General features: G+C 33.9%; 1 protein-coding gene across 1 annotated transcript in view; it reads right to left on the reverse strand.

Annotated features, from left to right (window-relative positions):
- Window positions 1–27,713, reverse strand: part of LOC145297479 (calpain-11-like) — a 151,792-nt gene that overhangs the window by 19,128 nt on the left and 104,951 nt on the right. Inside the window, exons 14-16 of the mRNA XM_080143349.1 lie at window positions 8,075–8,174; window positions 6,804–6,862; window positions 2,343–2,411 (exon numbers count right to left, since the gene is read on the reverse strand). Coding sequence (XP_079999475.1) covers window positions 2,343–2,411; window positions 6,804–6,862; window positions 8,075–8,174 — 228 coding nt within the window. The remainder of the gene's footprint in view (window positions 1–2,342; window positions 2,412–6,803; window positions 6,863–8,074; window positions 8,175–27,713) is intronic.

Here is a 27,713-nt window from a genome sequence, read left to right on the forward strand (position 1 = left end):
GGATATCTGTACTGTCAGATTTCAATAATAAATATTGTACGACACATATACAACTCTCTTAGCATCCACAGTCAGAATCCAATGACAAGTAGGCGCAAGATAACTCGTAACTTTATTAGCCACAGGTTTATCTGAATGTCCTCACAAAACCGATGATTTGTCGAAAGATATTTTCTGCCACAGAGGTCACGCCACCACTAGATGCCATATACTGGACAGATGCATCATGGTTTTGGACATGAACACGTAATGTAACGTATTTCGTTTATGATGATATTCTGGACGGTGTGTCATTCTCTCTGTCGCCAGAGTTCCTGAAGGAAAGTGAAAAAGTGCGGTCTATAGTTTGCCGTTTGTTCCCAATCAGATGCACACATAGTAGCTTTCTTTAGTCTTAACAGACTATGGATAACTACTGTAAGGGTGCCTCCGCATGGGATTTTTAGTGGCAAGAGCTGCGCAATCTCTAGCTACACCTCTCCTCAATTGGCGTTGTTAAATACTAGTGGCAAGTAGAGGTTCAGGACGACTGGAGACAATATCGAGATAATCGGAGAGCGCATACAACGCCTGAAATTCCCAAATAGTCACCCACCTGGTACTAACTAACCTCAACGTTGCTTAACTTCGGTGATTTGACGAGAACCATAGTGTCAACGTGATTATGTCTCGCACATATACACACATGTATACGCACATATATCTGCACACATACACAGACGTGCACACAAATATGCATAGATGCACTTCGTATAATGTGTGTTATTGCTAATATATTTATTGTTGATGTGAATTTCCGTACAGAAACACCTATTTTTAATTAGACTGATGAGCGAAGTAAAATGTTTTACTTATAGTCCCACGGGTAAAGTGTTATGTAACTCTTTTTGAAGCATAGATGAGAATATATTTAATGTATGTGCGTATTATATATGTGTATAATTGCGTGTATTATGTGAATATACATGTAAATTTATGCGGTTTTCATGTTATTTGTATTTTTGTCAAAATTAAAATATTTAAAATCTTTCATCGTTACGGAATTCGCGTTTGTTTTACTCGAGTATTTCGCTTTTATTTTCATACTTTCTAACTATGATGACGATCTCTGTTATTTTCGTCACAACTGGAAACATTTTAAAATTTTCACCAACTATGGTCAATTAGCCCAACCTGCTTTGTGGATACCTTGAGAAATGCAAAGGTTAAAGGAATAAACCCCGACAAAAGTCTGGTTTGGAGTCCTGTTGGGCGGATGGCGACTCACTGCAACATGTTTAGGACAACTCCTGCATTTGCGCTGGCTTCGACCGTATTGATTTGCCTTTCCATCGAACTTTGTCTTCAACGCGGAGAGGAGGGACTTTAGTAACTGGCAACACCTCGGTCTCCTTATCACCCGCACAAGTCTGCATCTGGAGAGGCAACGCCAGCTTGTGTGTATAGCCATATAGACTGAACTTACAATTTATTAAGCTATTTAAAGTTTGTTAAAACTCACTCTAAATTAATATAGTATTTTCTATCCATTCTGGCCGTAGTAATAAGCACAAGTTAATAAAATTATGAGTTTTAATTTTATTAATTAAGAAACAAAATTAACTTTGGTGTTAAAAATGGTTGAAATGAAATTTAAAGTATTTCATTCCGTTATCGTTTTATATTACTGGGGATTAAGTTGAATTCGGATTTCTGTCTGTGTCACGTGTATCGTAATGTATCGAAAATGTTTAATACCCATTAAATAGTACATGTCAATTTTTTATGTCTGATAATATGCGTGTTGTTTGTGTGCGGGTAGTATAGTGATGAGTAACCCCTGTGTCGATTGTGTTCGGATAAGTGAAGTGATTATCAAAAAATAAGAGAAAAATAATAGTACATAATGTTTTTTTTTTTGCACTTTTCCTTTTCGGTGGCATTCTGAAAATATCTTATTTATACCATTATTTTCTGACTGCAAAATTCATTTACGAGTTTTGATGAAGACATGTAAATGTTGAAATGTTGATCATTCCGTGTATACTACTTACACACACACACACACACACACACGCACACACACACACGCACACATATATATAGTATGATTTTTATTTATACACAAATTATTGGCTACATATGTGTATACATGTGTTAGCTGTGATTTCTTTTGACTAGTAACAACTGGTTACAAATGCGAACGATAAGGGTTTTTTCCTAACTTTTTTCTAGGAGTTGATATTTTCATCCTTGCCTGAATTCCGAGTCTGATATTGTTACCACTCTTCTTGATGAGATGTAAACGTCCCAGTTTTCAATTTGGCTTAAATGGAAATTAAACGGATTTTGTTCATACTTACGTTCCACATTATTAAGAATTGATGAACTTTCTCCACTGCTTCTGACTCGACCATTCCAATACGCTTCTCCTGATATTCTGTTAAAGTCATCAATAGTTGAGATTTGCTTGCAGAACTACAGGAAATGTATTCATATTTTTAAACAATTACTTAGAATTATTTCTCAACAAACATTTTGAGAGTGACACTTTAGATGAAGATTAATACCTTTTATTATTTAGATTATTTGAATTATTGTTCTCATTCTAATCACTATATTCACAGCATTCTGTTAATGTAACAACCTCCAACTTTCTTCGCATTAATATCTTAAAACTTATGAACCTAACTGTTATAATTAGGAATGTTTATGTCTAACCCGAGAACTTACAAGCGATGACAAAAATTAATATAAAAAGAGTTCAGTTCGAAATTCTGTATCTGTCCACAAGTTCGTCGTAAAGATTCCTAAGTTTAATTATTACAATGGCGCCTTCGTTGTTGGAGATTACATCGGCCGAAAGATATTGACTGTAACAATCAAAATAATACATATTAATCAACTGTAACTAAAATAGTCCGTATTTTCTATAAAACAAAGTTGTAGCTGTTTTCTATTTATTAATTTTTTCATGGACTACTCATAGTTTTTTAATACAAACCACCACAATGGTATATATTTTAAAACTAGATTATACGATGGACTCGATCAAATGCGTTTTATTTGATTTAAATATTATTCAATATAATCTGGGAGTAAGCTTCAGGCTTGCTTTCGCTTTGTTTTCTTTTATTTACAACATAAAGCCTATAGACATTTAATTACAATCGTATTAAAATGTTGAATTGCAGAGAAATGCAGAGTAAGCTTCGTTGGTTAAAAGACTATGCATTAACCAACATTTGTCGATTAATGTTATTTTTCTTAAATCCTCTCACAACTAACCAATGTTGAGTATATCTTCTAGCTCTGCACACGACATTAGCAATGTTAGAATATAAAATAATACTTTAAATATAATATGATGTTCTGAGCAGAGCGTAAAAGAACGTTGAATTTCGCATTCAACCACTATTTTCTTGTTAGGCTACATATAAAAGAAAATAATTCTATGTTTGTCAGATTTTTATGTTGTTAAATCCAATACGTATACTCATTATAACTCGCGATATTTCAATAATTACTTAGTGTATAAAAGGGCATTATTACTAACAAGCTATCTTGTATAATTAGATTTCTAAGTTTAAATACTTGTTTCTGACTTTAAGACAGATCAATATATGCGAGCTAATTCTCTCTTTGAAATTAAAAACGAGTTAGAACACTTTTTGTAATTTTATAAATATTTTCCAAATATGTTTTTAAACTTCAAGGGAATTTGGAAAACACAACGTAGCAAGGTGCTTATATAGTTAGTATTAATAGATATAATACTTATGGTGTATTTCGGTCTAAAAATTCAAAACACTGTAATGGTTTCGAATAGGACAGAGATCATTCAGATCAACACAGTTGAAGGTTTTTGGACAAAGGCCATATATGAATATTTAGTTTTATGAATGCATATCCTATATGATATAAAGGTTTATGAACAGAAAGCATACATGAATATGATGGGTTATGAACACAGATCATGTATGAAGGTGACAGTTTGTGAACTATAAAGCTTCATGAATAGAGAGCATATATGAAGATAAAGGTTTATGAACACAGAGCATATATGAAAGTAACGGTTTATGAACACAGAACTATATAACTATGAACGTTCATGGATACACATCATATATTAAGATGAAAGCTTTTGAACTGAGAGCATATATAGATATTAATGGTTTATGAATAGGACATATATGAATATTAAGATTTATGAACAAAGAGCATATACGATTATGCATATGCACACATACAGTGGGTACTAAAATTACATTGTTTTTTGTTGTATTTCTAAAAAAACATCAATTTCATTTGAATGACATTTGCACTCAATTTTTGTATCGATATTACGAGGTGAATTCAATAAGTTTCCATATTTTTGTACATACATTTAAAATTGTCACAGACTCTTGAAAATTCAGTATGTTATTAGCTATTTTATAAAAGGACTGGCCAATTTTTATGATTTCAGATTCAAATGAACAGCCACAGCAGGAATTAAAATACGCCCTACTAACGTCTGATTGTTACAGTTGACAAATTTAAAAAAATGAAATCTTGACGTGAGGACACTTTAGAAGAACGATATGCAATAGAATTCTGTTTTAAACTTGTAAAATTGCCACAGAAACGTATGGAATGCTTCAGACTACTTATGTGCCATCTTGAACGAATCGAGCATCCGTTTGTGAGTAACATAAGGGATTCACAGAAGGAAGTGAATCTGTGAGGGATGATGAGCGGTGTGAGCAGAGTAAGAAAGTCAGAACACCAGAGATGATTCGCCAAATAAATAATTTCATTGAAAAATGAATATCGTGTGTCTATAGAGACACAGTTTGATGTCAGTGTGGAAAGCTCAAGGAAAACTTTATGGGCTGTTATTATGAGACAATTGAGGATGGGGCCTTCGAGAATTTTTTGGAAGGCACAAATGCATATGAACCGGAGGAGATTACTTCGAAGTCGACTATAGTTTAATGTGTGTACTATCATATAAAATATTCCATACCAAAAAGTATGGAAACTTATTAAAGTCACCTGGTATTTTTCTAAAAATAGAAGGGAAATAAAGATATACTTGGTGGACAAGTATTTATTAATGAAAAATCTCAAACCACCCATATGCAAAAGTATTTAATACATTTACTAATATTGAGTTACATATCCTCTGTTCTGCTTTTCGGTCTCCAAACTCATATAATTAACTACTAGTTTCCTTACAATCAATTACTTTTAGTTTCAACCATTCTTCTTCACAAATTTCCTTCAATTTCTTGATGTTTTTGAGATTTCTTGCATGCACCCTTAATTTCAAAGTTTTCCACAGATTTTCGATGGGATTTAGGTCGGGTGACTGACTAGGCACTATAGAACACTGATTCCATTATTCCTAAACCAGTTAATAGTTATATTCGCCTTGTGCTTGGGATTATTGTTTTACTGGCAGATAAAATCGCGGCATAATCCTAAATATGCGGTACTTTGGAACAGATGTGTTGACAAAATCTTCGTGAATTTTTGCATTCATTTTCTATTTCTATGATTTCTATTCCTGCAACTTCATTTGCAGAAAAGCAGCCCTTAATCACCACTCTTCCACCTCCAAATTTTTACTGGGTACGGTATTAGACGGTTTAAATTCTGTGCCCCTTTTCCTCCATATACGGATGCGCATGTTTCTTCAGAAAAGTTTAATTTTCTGTTTCATCTGACCAAATAACTTTGTCACAGAAGCCATCCGATTCTCTTTGATAAACAAATTTCAAACGATCTTTAACATATCTAAGAAAAAACAAGGAATTCTTTCTCAGTGATCAGACCGACACGATTCAGTGATCGCTTGTGTCCTTGCTTACTTCAATACCGATTTCTGAAGATCCTTCTGTATTTCTGAACGAGTCAGAAATGGTTCTTTCTTCACGTTACGAGCAAATTTAACGAGCAGTAACATCATTTTATTTACGTTGCCGACAACTTCTGAAAAGATTTTTAGTATTACCACCCGTTGTTTTCCACTTTCTCACGACAGTCCCAAATTAGTTCTGAAGCTATTTTCTTGTACCCCTTTCCATGTTTATACCTTGCTATGATTTCCCGGCTCATATCATTTATCAATTCCTGTTTTAAAACCATTTTACAACAGTAATGAAAGAGGCAACTTGCCAGTGTCTAAAAGGTGTTATCTTTTGACCTGTAAGTAGCCAGAACACTGGGGTGCCTTCTGATTGTTTGAAATTTTATAGTAAGATTAAATTACGGCTTAAGAATGATATTTGACAGTGTGTTAATTACTTTTGCATATGGGTATTTGATTTTCCTGTAAATAAATATTTGTCATCTAAGTATATCTTCATTTCCCTTTTATTTTTAAATAAATAATATCTGTTCAAAGATTGAGTGTAACTTCCATTAAAATTAACTTGATATTTAATTTTTTTATTTGAGAAATACCAAAAAACAATGTACCAAATATTTTTGCTACTCACTGTATGAATATATAGTTCTCTCTCTCCACCCTCTCTCTCTTTATACATATATATATATATATATATATATATATATATATATATATATATATATATATATATAGTGAAAGAGGATGAAAGAGAATGAGAGAAAAAGATAGATAGAGAACGAAATAAATGCAGTGGAAAGCAGTAACACCCTTTCCCCCTCTCTTCCACCCTTACTCGCTTATATTATAAACACTTTTAAGGCTCATTTTAGACAAAGTGTCGCTCTAAACAGGTTGACTCCTCTCTTCGTTTTATTTTTACAGTAAGAAAATGCAATTGCATTACCCATTCGTTGCAATGAAAGGATACATCAAGTAAACCTAAAAGACAGCGACTTGATTCAAGCGTAATTGCGGGATAGTTTTGGTCTGAAAAATAGAATAACAAAAACAAATGAGAGTTGTTATGGAAAAGGTGTATACCTAGAGGCAGCGAACTTTAAATTAAAATAAAGCACAGCAAAATGTGTACCTCATACAAATATGTGGTTTATTTTAACGATTAATGTTTAGTATTTTGATTTAAACATAATTTCGATCACATAGCCCACACGCTCGCGCTTATATGATGTTATCTAGAGGTCAAATTTTGACAAATCTTACGTATCACATTTCGGCAATAACGTGCCAAATATTGTCTTCCCAATAGTCTAGTGTGTCTACTTTATCAGAATAGGCATATAGTTTTACATATCCACAAAGCAAATAATTTAATGGGGTTATAAGGTACGAACGAAAGTCCTTTTCGTGAAATTATTCGTTCATCAAATGTTTTTCTCAGTAGATTCATCGTATAATTTGAATTTTGAAAACGTTGCTAATGTATCAGTCTATCCATGATGAATTGAACACCCAAGCTGAACTCGGAATAACCAATAGTTGTCAAATGTGCAATTAAAGCAAAAAGAATTGTCGATTCAAAGCTCTCTCTCTCTAAAACACCTTTTATATAGAATATCATCATTCGTTTTCTATATTATTGCGTCTTTTCGTTTTGGAAACATTAACCATAAGTTGAAATACAAAATATAGAAAGGATTACACATACCTCGAAAAACTAAAACTACTAAATCTCCCATAATGTACCTCCATGAATAAAAGAGGCATTAAGGGTTACAGAGGACAGTAATAACCATGGAGGGAGTGCACCAACTACATTCAACTAGATCCGATTAAAACTGTCAGGAGAAAGCGGGATGATTGGGAATGCTTATTGATACTTGCCATTGAAAAAAAGACGGTGAATTACTTTTGTCAATGTTCGTTCTATTTCATACCCTTCCGCGACTAATAGCTCCTAATCTTATTCATATCAAGTTCTGTTACAAATAAAAGCGTAACACAAAAAGTACGAACGGATATTAAAATACTACTGTTATGTTCTTATATAAGGAAAAGCAGCAATTCAAGAATGTTTATCGAAAATATGAATGTAGATTCAACTTGACACCCTGAGGTTTTCTTTACTTACAATAGAAATACAAGTTTGAATAGAAATATGAGTTTAATCGATATTTTCTTCTGCTTAATTAGAAGGTAAACGTGCAAAGACGTGTCGGTCGCAGTAGAATCGATACTCACCTTTTGCTCGCATCACCTCGATCTCTTTATGTAGTTCGAAAGCATCGATCCAATCCAGATCAGCCTGATATTTATACGTGTCACCAGTCAATTCCGGGTTCTGAACAAACGGAAATCGATAAATCAAGTTATTTAATAAAATCGATCACCAATTAATGATTATCTATTAATAAGGATGTAAAATATTTCTGTCACATCGGGAAAAATGATAACAGATCAAGCCACGAACTCTGTGTTCACATTTTATCATCAGATAATCTGTTTTTCCATTTTCTTATCAGCAAAAACATAAGAAAGAAAAATTAAAGGAAAAAAATAACTTAAAAAGATGAAACCGTGGAGTGTCCTTGTTTTCATCTCTTGTTTTTTTGCTTTTAAGAAAGTCAAATTCTTGGGAGTGCAATGCGTCATTGATTTTGAAACATTTACGACATCATCCTGTATATAATATTTTGATTGCAGAAATTCCGCTCTGGAACAAAATGCAGTAGGTTTGCGATAACAGAAGACACATACAATATTATTATATCTAAACTATTGTCTACCATCTTATGTGACTTTAGAACACCGTTACATGCACATATATTCGTTATATTAAAATGCTGCATTCTATCCTAGGAGAAACATCATCACGATCGCGAATACATTACAAGGAAGTAGTTATTAATTTCCCCTCTAAAACTTAAGTACTAATAGCACCACTACTGTACACCGGATACTATTATACAAATTATACACAAACTGCCTTGTCTGTCTTCGTAACTAGTTCATAAACGCATACACAAACTATTACCTTTGCTTTTTCATTTACAAAAATAACAATTTTTTCCTCATTCAGTTCGTTTTTTTTATCGGCTGCGAATTCAAAAATCACTTATTCCGGAAGACAAACGTACATAAATAAAAGAACAGGCTTGATAGTGACAAACATGGCCGCATCATCAGAACGTAAACCACACTAATTGCTTTTTTTATTATTTCTTAATTATAATACTTCGCTTAGTACATTGACTTACTGACCACTTTCATTCCGGCATAAACGACCAGGCATGTGACCATGAACTTGCAGGTTTCACTGACTAGCGAGCAAGATAACAAGGAAGCAAATACACGCGGAGATATATGCATGTCTATATACATAGGGAGGGACATAGAGGGAGAAGAAACGAAAGAAAAGATAATAAATAAATGATTAAATATTTGCAAGTAGTGACCTCCTTCCTCTTTTTTCAAATCAAACGTAGACTCCTACCAAGCACCCCCGCTCTTACACATGACATCGCTAACAGCAAGCCCCCTCTCCCACACACACAACAGCGCTAGCAACGAGAACGCTACCACCACCTTTAACAGGCTACCTTTCTTTCCCCTTCGTTCACTCCTCGTCTCTCACTGTGTAAAAACCGATGCGCCAGAAAGCAGTAGCAGCAATAAGAAAAGAGAAAAGGAAGAGGAAAAAAAATCTTTAAGCGGGAAAAACGAAAAAAAAAACAAAAAAACCCGATCCTTTTTGGGTCAAGACCACAAGGGAAGCGGATGTAAAAAAAAAAACCCTCGCGCCGTTATGTTAAAAAGCAATGGAGGAAACCAGTGACCAGATATGATGGACGAATCATCTCCGTACTGTTCCGAGGATAAACTCAAACCGCCATGAAAAGAAACTTAATATTCAACGGCCAGAAAAAAATAGGCTTGGAAATGATACGCACGTGGAATGATGTAAAATGACGCCCATTGCGTACAAGTTTCGGGTCGATAAGATAATATCGATGAATTGGAAAAAGCCTACAGAAGGCAATGTATCTGCGTTCACAAACTTTTAAAAATAGTAATTAAAAAAAAGCAAAAAAGAAAGAAGCTACGCTGGCCATACGATGTATTTTATCGGCAGTTAAGTACCCCATTTCTAATACGCCGTCTCCCAAACCCAACCCCTGCCTCCATCCATGTTCATTTTTTTTCTCCGAACTGTTATTCCAGAACGACATTCATGTCAATTTTTTTATTCCTTATTTTTTTTCGTTTGATTTCATTATTTTTTTATTGTTTATTTTCTCGTTTACTCGCCCTCATCCCAATCCATTCAGGTGTTGCATTAAATTTCAATCATGTTTAATCAAACCCTTATGATATTTTATCCACGTATTGTCATTCTTGCTTTGAGTTTGAATTGTTCAAGGTTAAATTAGTCACTCATGAATCATAGATAACCTGTCATTCTAGGGCACAAATCTGCACCCGACGGACCTTAGATATTTTTTAAATTTTTATTCTGTGTTACGAAAACGTAGGGTGAAGCGCCATTTTAGAGTCGTAGATTCTAACCAGGGGTGATCACCCTGACAGCTTCTCCTAGCCCATAACATATTAGAGAGAGAGAGAGAGAGAGAGAGAGAGAGAGAAGAGAGAGAAAGGGAGAGAGACAGACAGAGACAGAGATAGAGAGAAAGAAAGGGAGGGACAGATTGAGTAGAGAGATACAGAGAGTGGAAGAGAGAGAGAGAGAGAGAGAGGAAGAGAAAGAGAGAGAGAGAGAATCAGCCGTGTTACACATACACTTCTGTACTCATTTTATTTGTGTCACTAATTCATTCACGCCCAGTGATACGTTTTTAGAGGCATTTTGGGTCTATTTATGAACCAGCATAGGTCACAACCCAAAATACAATTCTAGTTTGCTTTTATGTATATATGAAAAATACCTAAGTATAATTTAGTTACTTTTAATTATGTTTAAACGCAAACACGCCACAAACCTAATTAACATATTGTGAACAATATTTTTTTCAAAAACCCATAAAATGTCTGTTTCTGTTGTATAAGATTAAAATTTACATAGATTTATTTGTTGGGATTTATAACCTGTTCTATTCATATTGTATATACTATAAACACAATTCTGTAGATATTGTTTGAAATAATAATAATTATTCATTATTTTTATAAAACATCCTGTTTATAGTGTTTCTTTTTTTCAATACCGTTTACATGTTTACATGGTAAGTTACACATTATTACATGAATTCAATTCATTTGAAGTGATAGAAGGTTCGAGAGTAATTTGCCACCTAAACTCCTGCCTTGCTAACATAAATATCATACCCTGCCCGCCAGATTTGTACGCACGGGTTGACCGACACAGCAACCACCAACTTTTTTGGTTCGTTCATATTATTTGCGCGTGTGAATCGTGACAGAGATTAACAAAGTTACATTTTGGGCAACTTTTTGACCAACTACACCCTCACTCACAAAAGTTGATTCCGAAAGCCGTTCTTAACATAGAGAGGTTGGTGGTATCCATTTTGAAAGTCGGTCTTAACGTGAGGAGGTTTGTGGTTGGGCTACAACAACAACACCAGCTGCAGAGTACATTAACTTGATAAACGTGGGGGGGCATATTAACACCGGGTAACGCCGGTTAACCAGGTCCTGTTAGTACTGAGTAATATTGATGAATAATAGCATAATGAATTTTGATTTAGGTTTTTGCATTCTTAGACAGTTATAATATATCAAACGTTATTATTGTGTTTATCATTTTTGTTCGGCATAATAATGTTGACACACCGGTTCTCGTTAAATAACAAAAGTTAAGCAACGTTGAGTCGGGTTAGTACCACACGATTGACCATGTTGAATGTTGACACCTCCCTGAAAGAATTGCAAAACCTAACGTTGCCATCTGCCGTGATCGGGATATACATGCGATTTCGTGCAATTTGTGAATTTGGTATTATTTTACTTTAAGGCCCGTCTCACGTTCGTATATCATAAAATATTTTTTTTTGTAGATTTCGGTGTGCTGAAAACGAATCTGCAAACCGTGTCCGTCGCAAAAAAAAAAAAAAAAAAATAGTTTTATGATGTCAAGAAATTACTTTTTATAAAAAATTTGTAATCACTTTTCTATGTAAAATTTAACTTAAAATGAGCACCCACTTTCTGGACATTTGAGAGGGGGACATTTTTTGGTGTGTTTATTGGCTAAAACGTTTTTTGTTTGATTTATTTTGCATGGTATTAACGCGCAAGCACGCACATGGTCGATGCCCGCGCGTTGACCATGTGCGCGCGCTTAAGCGTACAAAATGGTCACCCGCGATAACATATAGAATTACATGTTCTAATATTCGGGAAACTACTTGTTTTTCGTCGAATTAAAAATTTTCGCCAATACTACACTGTGGCAAGGCAGTTTGGTACGCGAGTGTACATTTAACAGGATTCGTTTATGCTCGCACGTAGCGTAAACGACGGCTAGGCTGTGAAATGGAAAAGAGTCCCAGAAATCAGGGGTTAATACCATCGTGCACGCTTGCATGTACAAAATGGCCACTCGTGATAACATAGAATTATATGGCTTCATATTTGGAAAACTACTTGTTTTTCTTCTAAGTAAACATTTTCACCAATACTACACTGTGACAAGGCAGTTTGGCACGCGAGTGCACATTTAACAGGATTCGTTTATGCTCGTGCGTAGTGTAAATGAAGGCTGGGTCGTCAGTTGGAAAATATTACTAGAGTTAAGAAGTTAATACCATACAAACGGTAAATTTACAACGGAAACGATTACCATATTCTTTTAAAGACACCGAAAACTACACATTTTTTTTCTATACGAATGTGAGACGAGCCTTAAAGTAAAATAATACCGATTTTTCTTTATTTTTTTTTATTTCCTCGTGTCTTTATGGAAAGATGAAAATAGAAAAAGAAATCGAAAAAACCTTTTAGCCAATAAACACACAAAAAATGCCCCCTCTCTGAGGTGGGCAGAAGCGGGTGTTCATTTTAAGTTAAATTTAGATGGAAAACTGAACACCCACTTTTCGAAAAAGTAATTTCTTGATATCATAAAAAAGTATTTTTTTTTTTTTTTTGCGACGGAAACATTTTGGAGATTCGTTTTTAGTACACCTAAATCTACAAAAAAAAAATCTTATATACGAACGTGAGACGGGCCTTAATGTAAAATTTTACCGTGAATTTAATATTCCCTAGAAACTTTTTCCTACTCAATTCGAATAAGGTTAATGCTGCGTCAATTCGTTTTGTTTTATCACCTCTTTGTTTTATTGGAATCGAATTAAGTAAAAAAGAAAAAATGGTCGAATGCATGACAGACAAATGTCAAATTAATAAATCAGAAAAAAAAAATTACTGCCTGAATATATCTATATTATATTTCTCATAGTCTGTATGGCTGTTTATTTACTGCGTTTCACTTTTCTCGGAAACTGCGAATACGATGTGGATAAAATATTGTATAAATATTTGTTATGATAACGTGCAGTATTATAATATCCTTTCGATGCAGATAGGCGTTAATAGTGATTAATAGGAATACATTAATTCAACATTTACTCTGATCATTTCTTTTTTCTGAACGTAATGGGCCGATTTGGCTGAAATCGCGCCGAACATTTTGACACAGCACGCTTTATATGAACAGTTCGTTTTTATTTTTTGTAAATTATTCTTATGATGCGTCTCTCTCTCTCTCTCTCTCTCTCTCTCTCTCTCTCTCTCTCTCTATATATATATATATATATATATATATATATATATATATATAGAGAGAGAGAGAGAGAGAGAGAGAGAGAGAAAGAGTGGTGATCACTGTGTAAAATATATATATATATATATATATATATATATATATATATATAGTCATTTATAAAATATATATGGCGATTAAGCTACACTGAATATTCCGCGTTTCATCCACTCTAGGATTCTTCAAGCTTATATATATATATATATATATATATATATATATATATATATATATATATATATATATATATACGTGTGTGTGTGTGTGTGTGTGTGTGTACACGCTTACATTGAAACAAACAAATTGATAAATATATATTTGTACAGATAGGTGTTTTCCATATAAAAAGGGTGAATTGGTAGTTAAACGGCAATAAGATATCACGTATGTCAAACATTAAAGTGTCTAAAAATGTTGCAAAAATAAACATTGAGTCACTGGATGATTATTTTCTGCCTTTTTTCACCTATGTAAATACCAGACTGCGAAAGGCCTTTTCAAGACAAGGCAATCACAGTACTTTCTCGACAAAACCCAGTGACACGAAAAGATTGTGTTAAAACGGAGTGGCACAGGAAGCAGCATAATGGGGGAAATGTTTGCTCAGTGTAAGTTTTAAACATCAGCAAAACAATGATAGGCGTCAAGTGAGTATCAAACTCTTTGTCGTCCGCTTGGAAGGCTGCCTCTGACTCATTATATGAACTAGAAAATGTATGCTGTCTCTGGGCAAAAATGGTTAGTAGTGGTAGTAGTAAGAAAAAAATCGTTGCTGAATTTGCTGAAACCAGGATGAATGTGTTTCCTTCTCTCTGGTTAGATGTCAAATGACTAAGAAGGCTGATCCTGAATACCGAAACGCCGAGGATACGATTAGCGTATTTTGCTTGGGTTATTGTTGAGCATCATTTATTCATTTCGTATGATGTGGTATTAGTTGTCCTCTGTATCTCTCTAGTAAGAATTCTTTATCTAAATATATCGTGTTCTTACGGGAGGGACCATGAGAAGGTTACCAGCATCCCTAAGTGGAAGTGTTTCTATGGAACGAACTAGATTTGGAACACCAAGGTTGTCAGTCTGTGTCGCTAACCACTTAGCCACCCTCGCCGTCCTTCGGTAGTGCATTCTCTTCTATTCAGTTTCAAATTTTGTGGCGAGATGCTACATTTTTTTACAACAGATTTCATGTGATCTTTGATTCTGTTCCATTGGCTGTGCCTTAGCACGCAATACACCTGAGAAGCCTGTCTCATCTGGCGCATTCGAATGGTTTGTTGTTCATCCATTCGATGTATATTCGGGTAGATTGTTAACATGTGTTGTCGCTTACTAATGAGCAAGGACGCAAGAATATCCATTTTTTTTCTTAAGAATTGTTCACCTCACATAGTAAAAAACAAGAAAAATATTGTTTTATTGACGTTTATTTGAGTAATTAGTTAAACTTTTTACAATAGCTCTTTGTGAAATCTCAAATCAAGCTTTGTACTGAGGTCAGGGAATGTCCCCCACTCACATCCACAAGCGTTTAAGCCACTGTGGAGTTGATTTGTTCCCCGTTAACTGGTGTATTGCCATGTGCAGATCTAGGAGGTCTACACACCCAGACTTTGCCTTCTTTAAAAATGGTTTAGTTTATTGTTTTATTTATTCGCCTGAAGTGCTCCTACCAGCGAAAGTAGATGCAACTGCCCAAACATTCTATTTTGTAAGCCAGAATGCTCTTACTCTATGGTGTTTACTCTTTAAATCCCATCTTCTGACGTTATGTAAGAACCTCGCCGCGGGAGGGAGATAAACATAATGTCTGTGTTTGTTCCAACCAGAAGATGTTTTCTCACCTCTTATAGCTACAAACATTTAAGTCACTGTGGAGTTGATTTGTTCTCTGTTAGCTGATGTATGGTCCTATACACTTCTAGGAGGTTTACCTTCTCAGGTTTTGCCTTTTCACCCTTTAAGATTAGGTTATTTTATTACTAATCGCCTGAGGTTCCCTAATCGGCGAATGTCGATAGGATTACCAAACTACTTGTTTTCTATGGCTAGAATGTTTTTTTCTCTAGAGAGTTGCTCTTTAAATCCACGTATCGACCTTGAGTAAGATTTCGCTGTGGAAGAGAAATAAATACCAGAAGCCTCAAATCAATCCTTAACTCCTTGTTCTTTTGGCTGTGTAGTATCTGTTCTGATATACTTTATCTATTTTGTCCTCGGTCTGTAAGAAAAATGTATTCTTTTCACAATTAAGAGTGCTTCTTTTTTGTATAGTTGTATTTTCTTTGCAATTTGTTGTTGTATCTAACTCTGCCCTCGTGGGGAGAAAAGTAAATATGGACTATAGACGTCATAACTACTATCACCAGCATTATCATACGATACTGTCAGACCTTGTTAAATTGTAACCACTCTGCTAAATTGCCAAATTTACGTTTATACAGTTCAAGACTTATTTAAAATCTTTTTGATGTATCTCATCTCAGATGCAGAACGAGGAAGTGGTTATCAACCGCTATCAAGGCAGAACCCACTACTGGGAGATGCAAGGCAGAACCCACTACCGGGAGATGGTGAAAGATAAACGATTTTATTTTCCTTCTGATTAATTGATGCCATTTTCGCTGTTTGATCTTTGTTTAAATAAAGATTTAAAGAGTTTGTTTATCGACTAATAATTAACGTCGTTAAAACAGAGTAGTACCTTGCATCCTACAATATCCTTGTTTACTGGAATTCATTCGAAACAACGTACACGGCCATTGCGACTTAAGGGGTGAGTGCGAATTAGGGATCAGATTTATACTAGAGCAGCAGGATGCTTGTTCACATTTAAAGTACCGCATTTTGATACAGTCGAAATATATATGTTAATATTAAAGGCAAGCGTTCCGAGAAAAAACGCTATTGAAATAGAAAGGCTTCCAACATATGGTTATGAAGAGATGTGATTTTCCTACTTGTCGGATTAATCAGTCCTATTTAAGTTGAGAAAATACTAGTGCAGCAAATTTGTTGGGACACGATTCGATGAAGTACTTAAAAACAAGAATGCAAGATTGCGGCGATGTACAGATATTGGAGCTTGGTAAGCAGTGTGATACCTACTTGGTTATATGCGTTACTTGTAAAACACTGCGTTTTGTTGACACGCGGACAACAGCTCAGTTAGTAGTAAGCTTAATCGCTATTCCTCTTCTACGTAGTAATGGCAGCGATGATTGTGGCAGTGTATAGATTTGTTCTGTCTCTTTTGACTTTTCGTGTTTGCTAGCAATCTTATTCGAAGTAATTAATAATACAACACCTTTATATTTTTATTTACGGCTTCAGCGTTCCTTTTTAAAATGTATTTGCTTTTTACGAATACAATGATATTACGTACGTACCTCAAAGTGACATAAGCATTATATAATCTGTTTTTCGCACATGCACTTAACAAACTTGAATCTGTTCAGAGGGACAGTCAACAAGAGTGAGTTGACTATCTTATTCGACGTGTCATCAAGAATTTCTGTCACTGACGTAACTTCCATCGTTCCTTTAAGTTTTTACAGATTTTTATACAAATTCTCAGTGAATGCACAATCAAAAAACTATAAATGTCGTCAATATATTAGCATGCTTCTTGAAGGTAGGTATTGAAAGTAATAATATTGATATAACGTAATATACGTGTAGTATATCGTAAAGATAATAATAACTGACGTCGGAACGTAACGCAGTGAGCAGGAAGTGACGACATAGAGTGATATTATGTAGAAGGAAACGATTATATATTCTCTCCTGGGTTTTATTTGCGAATAAAAGCTGACATGTTTCTAAGATCTTCATCCACTTTTCACTACAAAGGAACAATCTATAGGGATGACTTGTAAGCACGGGATAATGTAATGTGAAATAAAAGTATTAATCATCAGAGAAAAAATGGGTTGTTTTTATGCAAGAGAGATGAACAGCTGATATTCATAACATTCTTTCACGGAAATACGTGTACTTGAGGATTTTAATGGCTTGAATTATCAAGCAATACAGACCCAAATGAAAATAGTACACATTTTCATAGATTGTTACTTCTTGAACCCGCTTTCCAGATAGGGAAGATCAATAAACCTTACATTTTGACATATTCTTGATGAGTGTGTGACGGATGTCAATAGCTTACTCGTAAACACATATCATCTTGTGATAAGAGTTACTATCTTGGCACAATACTATAAAGCCGTTACTCAAAACAACGCGATACTACAAATGGACTGCTTAGGAATCCATGACAAATCACACCAAATATGCTTCATGGAGTGGAACTGATTTTCTTGCTGATTAGTGCGTTAATAAGGAATGTATGGCTCACAACAGGCTCTAAAATACACATTTCCAAGTAAAACTTCTGTACCACCCCCGCTATCCTTAATAGATTTAGTAACTGCTATTACTGATATGCAATACCCACTTTACTAATTGAACTGACATAACTGCAAACAGGCAGAAACTTATAGCACCAGGAAATTATTGTAAGATTGCATTATGGGATAATCTGATCTATCCGTTTGAGGAATAAGACACTTATACATGGACTATAAAAATAGTTGCATTGAAATCTTATTGGTTAACGATTCGTAGCAGATATCCATCGCAGTGTACGTGTACTTCTTTATCATACTTTTGCTAATACACTTTTTTTAATTATACAACTTTGTTTATCTTGTTTATTTACGAAATATAAAGTATATAATAAATAGGTGTAGAATATATTTAAATAACAATGTACACATGTGTATCCTTTCCTTAATTACATTATCTGTTCATGGCAATAAGATGGCCGTTTTAGACTGTTTTAGGTTAAGTGGTTCATGCGGCTGGAGTCTCATACTGAACAAAGAGTATACGTATGTATTATAAAAATAATTATTATAATCGATATGTATTTTATTTATCGAAACCTGATTTTTATTATTTTGTTGTTTTTATTTTACTGTCGAATTCTTGTGTTTGAATACCTTGACATGGTTTTTTTCCTGTTTTCTAAATATTTCTGAATATATATTTAACATTAAATTTGCAAAATACTTTAATACTTCACCCGGCACACCACTCCTTCCCTTATTTTCCTTTGCGGACAGACGCGACAGTAGATGATTGTAAAATCACCCCTTCTCAGGTATGGTATCATAAAGAAAACTAGACACCTCAAAAGCACGTGGACCCGATCTCATCCCGACTGTGCTATTAAAAAAAATGCGCCGCCGAGGTTGCCCCAGTCCTCTCCAAACTTTTCAATAAATGCCTTAACGAATCTTGCTTCCTGACTGCTGGAAAACCGCTTCCGTGGTACCAGTTTCTAAGAATTCTGGCGAAAGAACTGACCCATTAAATTATCGCCCTATTAGCCTTTTCCCGCTTTTCGCCAAAATATTTGAGTCCTTAATTAATCAAGCTCTAATCCATCACCTTACAGATGCTAAACTCCTGACTGACAATAAATATAGATTTAGGCAAGCCCGTTCCACAGCAGATATACTAACTGTAATCTCTTAACGTATATACCGTTCACTGGACAAAACAAAGGAGGGACGAGTGGTAGCCCTCGATATATCTAAGGCTTTTGACAGGGTATGGCACGATGGTCTTCTAAGGAAAATTAGATCATATGGTATCACTGGAAGAATACATAATATAATTAAATCCTTCTTAAGTAAGAGGAAAATCCAGGTGTTCCTCGACGGTCGTACATCTAAACAATTTGATATACATGCGGGGGTACCTCAGGGGTCTATCCTTGGACCTTTATTATTCTTGATATTCATAAATAACCTCCATGATAATAATGCCTCTGAGATGGGTATATTTGCTGATGATACCACTCTCTATGGTAGGCACGAGGGGGAAAAATGTCTACATATCTAAGGAAATGGCAGAGACACTAAAAGACCTCCAATCTGTAGTGGAATAGGGACATAAATGGAGGGTCACATTCAATGCTGCCAAGGCTAAGCTTGTTTCCTTCAATAATTACCAAAAACCTTATCTACCACCAATAGCAATGGCCAAGAACACATTATCCGAAAGTACTTCCTTTAAACTCCTCGGCCTAATGTTTACAGGTTACATGAACTGGAATAGATACATTGAGAGCATTGCCAATGCTGCTGCGAAGAGGGTGGGCTCTCTCTACTGTGCTAAAAAAACTACTTACGCCTGAAAGTATCCTGTACCTCTGTAAGGCCACCATTCGCCCATGTATGGAGTACTGTGGTCACATTTGGGCTGGTGCATCTGTTACTTGTCTCTTACTTCTTGACAGTGTTCAAAAGACAGTCGCCAAGCTGATAGGTCCTGAACTGTCATCTAGGTTTCAGCCTCTGCCACATCGACGAAATGTTATATCCCTCTGCCTGTTCTACAAGTATTTTAATGGTGAATGCTCTGATGAACTACAAACACTTGCACCCCTTTGGCGTGAACACTCTCAACAAACCCGACAAGCAGCTAAATCCCACCCCATTCACAGTAGAGCTCCCTAGGTGTAAGAAAGCCTTTTAATCCAATAGTTTCTTCCCCAGACTGCTAAACTTTGGAACTCCCTTCCGGGATTCTACTTTCCCAACTGTACTGACATGCAGAAGTCCAAATGTAATGTGAACAGACATCTTGCCACTCATCTTCCTTCATAATACCCCTGCAACTTATGTCCCGGATACTTCAAAGCTTCCTACTTCAAAGTGGTACTGTGCCTTGTTTGGGGTGACAACTGAATTTAAAAAATGATATAGCTATTTTTTATATTCTCACGTAGATTTTACTTAATAATACATTAAGATGTTTTATAGTATATTTTATGCATATAAAGTTCTATATCAAAATTACTAAGTAAACAAAACTCATTCATAGATTTTGTACATGTTTTAATAAAAAGAAAGTATAATCACAATATTATAAGTATGCATAATTCTGTTTATATATATATATATATATATATATATATATATATATATATATATATATATATATATATATATATATATATATCGCAATCATGAAGGGAAGACTTTTATAATTCATGATTAAAAACATTTTAAAATAAAGTAAAAGGGGTGATGAGGGGAAGTGAAAAAGGGGGAATCAATTGACCGAATTCGCCCTCGCTTTCTCGAAGCTGTAATCGAGGGATTTTTTTAAAAAGGAGAATCGCAAATATGTACAATTTAGGATAAAATTACATTGCGTTCTGTTATGTGTGCGAAAAAAAAATAGGGAAAAGTGATTAAAATTAATCATCGTTATTTTACTCGAAGATACTGAAGACTAATCACGCTCAAACCCAAAAGGAATTCTATATGTTTACCGAGAGAAGGCCTTCTCAACCGAACGTGAGCAGTCTCCAAGGTCTTTGAATAGAATAATGAGTAAGCATTTAAAGATCTTGGAGACTGTTCATGTTTGATTAAGAATGCCTGCTCTCTGTAAACAGAGAGGATTCCTTTTGGGTTTGAGCGTGATTAGCCTCTAAGACCTTTGAGTAATATAATGTTGCTTTATTTTAATCGCCTTTTCCATCTTTTTAAAAAATTTTCCCACACATAATGAGAAGCAACGTAATTTATCTTAAATTCTACGTATTTTCGATCCCCCTATAAAAAAAAGAATCCCTCGATATAGCTTTGAGAAAGCGAGAGCGAAATCGGTCCCCCTCTTCTTTTCTTTTCTCTTCTGCGTCCGTTTTACTTTATTTTATACGTTTTTAATCATGAATTACAAAATATTCCCTTCATGATTGCGATATTTAAGTTCTGTGCCCCCAAAGAATCATAATTATATATATATATATATATATATATATATATATATATATATATATATATATATATATATATGAGAGAGATAGAGATAGAGAGAGAGAGAGATAGAAAGGGAAGAAAATTATCTGTTCATCAATGTGTATTGCGAGACTTCTACTCGATGAATGAAATAAGGAAAAAAAAATCCAGTACAAATATTTGAATATATATTTTTGATTCAATGAAATGTATGGCCATGTTCAATTTCAGAAACAAAAAAATTTGTTGGAAATTCAAAAACTAGGGGCATAGCATTGTGAAAAAGAGTAAAACTTTTATAACAGCATTTAGCCGTTAATATATTTTAAAAGATATAATGCAATTCATATTCTTTTTAGAACAAATATGTTCGTTATAATTCAAATATGGATGCGTAACTGAAATAAAATAAATGTATTTTTGTTATCTAATTTAATAACTGATTGTATGTATTAATTATTATATGTAGTGTTTTCTATGGTATTAGAGAGTTAATCTATGTCTAAAATAAAACTATGTACTTTTAATAGGAGTTTACTTATTAATGGCGATACATTATATATATATATATATATATATATATATATATATATATATATATATTCCCAAAAATGGCGTAATGGAAAAATAAAAAAGGTATATGCAGCTTCTCTTCCAATTTTCGGATTTTAATAATGTCAAATCACACTTCATTTCCTTTTGATGGATTGATTGTTGCTATTTCTTCTGCTGAGTTAAGAGCATAATAAATTCACTGGTTAAGATAATAATTAAGTGATTGATTTTGCGCTACAAAACAGATACTGTCAAGAATTGTATAAGTCAACTGAATTAAAGCAATAAATTATAAGATGGTCAACATCATGAATTTTGGAATATAACATTTTGTTATTTATCCTCTCTCTCTCTCTCATATATATATATATATATATATATATATATATATATATATATATATATAAGTGATATACTATAATTAGTAAAAGTATTATACATTAAATCTCTCAGTTATATTTCTATCTACCATTATATAAAAGGGATTTAATCGGTGTGCATTTGTACAGTGTGTACAGATACACACCAACTTCAAAATGGCTGGGCAATTTTTACATTACACACGAAAGTACTTTATGTGGTTCTTACTGTTCTTAGATTGTTTTTTTTTTATCGGAATATCATCGATAAGTATCGTAATCGATAATCCGATGAAAAAAATGACCAGCGATTTTGATCAAAGTTAACAACTTACACAGCCTTCCATCACAAGTGCATCTGAGAAATTTTATTACCACACAAGCCGAGAGACTTTACGTATAATATCAACAGTAATTTCTTTGATATTGCAGGGGCGCGTTCGAAATTAATGTTTCTGCTTCTGTTTAAAGCACAATTGCACCATGATACTAGAATGTTTCATTTTAAAATTACATTCCAAATGATTATCATTGCCCAATTAGTAGGCAAGACTCATAAAATCAACAGTATATTCTTTGATATGAAAGGGGCGCGTTCAAAATGAATGTTTCTGTTTAGAGCACAATTGCAAAACGATGCTTGGCTTTTGAATTTTAAACTTTAATTTACGCCATTATATATAAAATATTTTGATAAAATCAACAGTTGGTTCTCTACAGTGCAATGTAGACTGTATATCGTAAACAACGTCATTGCAAGAGGTATGTTATCTTCCTTCCGGTGCATCACAATTAGAACAGCCAATCAATCGATTTGATCGAAAAATGAACGATTTCATCGATTTCGATGACAATAAAGATATGGGAATGTGAAATATTCGTTGACCATCATAAATGCATTTTATTTTAATAAAGAAAAACTATTCAGAGACAAAATGTATTCATAAATTGCGCCAATGTATATTTAACACATAAAATTTCTCATCAAATTATACGTAATAAAATGATACAAATATTTTCATATTAATATGTATAAATAAAATTATGTATTACATACATAAAATGTATGTATACATATTATAAATAAGAGCCAAACACATTGTCAACGTAAACTATATAATTCATACAATTTGATTTTATTATTCTCAGCAAAAAGTTAAATTAGTACATATAATCCATTATCATAATTTACACATAATATGTAGTGCGTTGCAATTCATAGATTTATTCATATATATTAAAAACACAATGTATATATAATATATCATAAAATTTTACATAATCATTTGTCACATTATAATAAACTCACAATTAAAACAAATATTTTAGTATGATTTACATGTGTTAGATTTTAATTTATTCGAAAACAGTTTAATATTATAACTAGCATGGTTGTCCGGCGTTGCCCAGGTGTTTGGAGGTGTAGTAGGAAGGCAGGCTCGAACCCGTACCACAAAGGAGGAAAAGAACGTGGAAAAAACCTGACGTCTTTGCTGTTATGACGACCGCCAAACCGGAAGTAACGTAGATTTTAATTAAGACTAAACAATCGAAAGGAGAGGACGACTTTTGAAAATATCGGCGAAAAAAGCGATCCCCCTGTAGAAAAGTGCCCAGTTGAAGGTGAAGGTATTAATGTTTTTCGCCAATTTTTCGATATTTGTCGTCTGAAAGGTCGAACTTCAAAACGATACTAATCTTGTTAAAATCCGTCACCTTTGTCGAAGTTTTAGGCACACATGCAAACATACATTCATAAATACATTCAAAATTTCAACCCTAACCGATTAAAAAGCTTGCCCTATCTCTGAATACCCTTTATGTAAAATTTCAAATGTTTAGACCAGAAATTGTCTAAGTAATTTGGTAGAGACCGAAGCGGTCATTTTTTTAAAAACTTTGACCCCTATTATATCCCCTTTCCATTTATTTTTTGGGCTCAAATCAAATTATTAAGTTAGATCCATGTCCAAGGCACCTATATCCAAAAGTTCAAGTTTTTAGACCAAAAATTGGCGGAGGAGTTTGGTAGAGTTCTCAAAAGTCAAATCGTTCAATTTTGAACCCTAAACAGCTAAAACCGATTACAAATATTTTCCCAAATCTCAGTACCCCGTATATCAAATTTCGAGTCTGGAGACTGAAAATTGACAGAGTATTGTGTAGGGAAATGTACACAGACAGACACACACACAGACACACTCAGACAGACAGACATTTTCACTTTTATAGATATACTATCATGTGTGGCCGGCGTTGCCAGGGTGTTTCGAGGGGAATGTTGAGGGAAAAAAGTGGTAGTAGGAAGGCAGGCTCGAACCTGTACCGCAAAGGAACAAAAGAACGGGAAAATACCTGACGTCTTTGCTGTTACGACCACCGCCAAACCAGAAGTGACTTATGTTTAAATTAAGGCTAGACAATCGAAAGGAGAGGATGACTTTCAAAAATATCGGCGAAAAAAGCGACCTCCCCTGTATAAAAGTGTCCAGTTGAAGGCCAATTTTTCGGTATTTGTCGTCTGAAACGGCGAACTTCAAAACGCTACTGATCTTGTTAAAATCCGTCGCCTCTCTCAAAAGTTTTAGGCAAGCATGCAAACATACATACATGCATACATTTATATATTGGTAAATAAAAATTTTCGACCCAAACCGATTAAAAAGCTTGCCCTATCTCTGAATACACTTTAGGTCAAATTTAATCTGTTTAGACCAGAAATTGCCTGAGTAATTTCGTAGAGACCACAGGGGTCAATTTTTTTAAAACTTATGACCCCTTTTTATTGTTTGGGGCTCAAATCACGTTATTAAGTTAGATCCATGTCCAAGGAACCTATATCTAAAATTTCAAAGTGTTTAGACCGAAAATTGTCGGAGGAGTTTTGTAGAGTTCTCAAAGGTCAAATCGTTGAACTTTGACTCCTTACCAGTCAAATTTCTGGCCGAAAACCGATCACAAAGATTTCCCCAAATCTCAGTACCCTGTATATCAAATTTCGAGCCTGTGGATTAAAATTGACAGAGTTATTGCGTAGGGAAATGTACACACACAGATACACACACACAGAAACACACACAGATACATACACAGACACGTACACTTTTATAGATATATAGATAGATTATATTATAATTTATGCAAAACTATGTTATATTATATAGTACAAAACATGATATTTATGAATAGATTATTATATAACCTATACACAATAATTTGTTTTATTTAAATTAACATGAAATCACAATCCATACATCAAATTTGTTTTCATAATTTATGCATAAAACGCATTTCATTATTCTTACGGAAATATGTTTTATTATAATTTATACATAAAATGCGTTATATATTAGGAGATGAATTTACAAAACATATTCAATATTTTTTGTTTTTATTTGGGAGTGACCACTTATCAAAGCTTGAAGGCTACTCGAGAATGTAAGGTGGTAGTGTAAATTGGGTAGAATTAGAATATTTATGGGGATGTTTTAACAAGAATTTGTTTACACTGGATTTGAAGGCTACCATGTTGTATTCAACCGGAAAGCAAGATAGAGGAATAGTGTTCTACAATGTTCTACAGTGTTCTACAGACGGGAAGTTCTGGAAAAGAGGCTTTGTTCATAGAATCTAGGTTTAGATTTAGATACAGACAGAAAGTGGGTTAAATCGGTTATAGTTGTTGTAGTTAGTCGAGTGGTCTTGTGAATGTTCGGCAAGGGAGTAGAGATTCGGGTTAGGTGAGCAATTGCCATAAAAATAATGATAGAGCAGAGACAGGCTCGCAACGTCTCTTCTGTGGGAAAGATGTTGCAGGGAAGAGAAAAGGGCATCACCTACTAGGTTTCGAAGCCGGTTTTGAATTCTATTAAGGCTGGACAGGGCTCGCCGAGCAGCTGTTGCCCACATGTGGTGACAGTACTTCATTTAAGGACGTACCTGGCTCTTATACAGATAAAGGATTGCATCGGCAGTGAGATACCTGCAGGAGCGGCAGAGTAATCCAACCATTTATCCAGCGAACTTGGCTACATATTTGATGTATGTGTTCCATTTCAAATCAGGAGTGAAAGTCAGTCTCAGAAGCTTGTCCAGACATATTATTCTATTACAGTTAAGAAGTTAACATTATTACATTGAATAAGTTACATGATCCTTACAAAGTGAACCTACTCGGTGATACCTTGGAGATTTCCTTCTTTTAACTGTAGCATTTTTTACCAAATTATTATGTTTACTGTTTGTATAGAAGAAACATCTTCTCATAGGTGTATGTTTAGAACTTGCAATACGCTAAATAAGTAAATAAGAAAATAAAAATAAATATTTAAAAACATGTTAATTAATTAAAAACAATGTTAATTTCTCTTACATAAAATATGGATATGTCGATTGCAGACAAATATATTTTAATTAGTTGACTATGGACAAAATACACCCCTCATAAAAAATACTAGAAAAATATTAATCCCCTGAATCTTTTACATGTGCAGCTATGAATTAATTTCTGATTAAATTTTATGATTATTTTCTATTTAAAACCACCAGGAAATTCGTGCTGGCAACTTCAGCCATCTTCCAATATAATATGTACTATCCCATATTTCCTGTGTATATTTTATTTTTCAGAAATATTAATATTCAAAAAGTATATATAAGTGTAATATTATTAAGAAAATTATGCAAATTCGGTGAGAGTATCTCTATATATAAAAGTCACTTTGTGTGTGTGTGTGAATTTCTTCCTCATAGGTTCAGAAACGGCTGATTTTTTCACATTTCACACAAAGCTAATTTTTATGTCTTGTTGTGTTCTTAGATATGTATTGTACAGAAATTCACCCGATAAGTATCGAAAATCAAAAAAATAAAATCTATCTTAAAAATAATCCTTCTCTTATAGATAAAAAGAAAAAAATTACAGAGGAATATTTGACGCTACACCGGCCAAGAGAGTTAATAAAATGTCAACAAATTATTTAATCTTTTACAAAACAGATTTACTGTAATCTGAAAATATAGCTCAGTGGTAGAGCGTTTAAATACAGATCGAATTACCCCCTGTTCAAGCCCGAGTGCCCCTCACCATTTTATTTTATTTTTTTCTTATTAATGAGTTCAATTTACGATAAAAATGTAACATTTTAAATCAGCGCAAATCATTTTTTTTTACAGTTTAAAACTAAACATTAATCAGCTGACGTGATATTCTAAACAAACACAGACGGAATTTGATAAACAACATTATCATTATTATTTTTTTTATTTTTGCAAATTACTCCACTGAGCAAATTATTCCTCTTAATATATAATAATTAGTAGAGGATTGATTCAATAATAATACA

Source organism: Euprymna scolopes, chromosome 18, assembly GCF_053919585.1.
Source record: "Euprymna scolopes isolate OS-2025 chromosome 18, ASM5391958v1, whole genome shotgun sequence".
NCBI lineage: Eukaryota > Metazoa > Mollusca > Cephalopoda > Sepiida > Sepiolidae > Euprymna > Euprymna scolopes.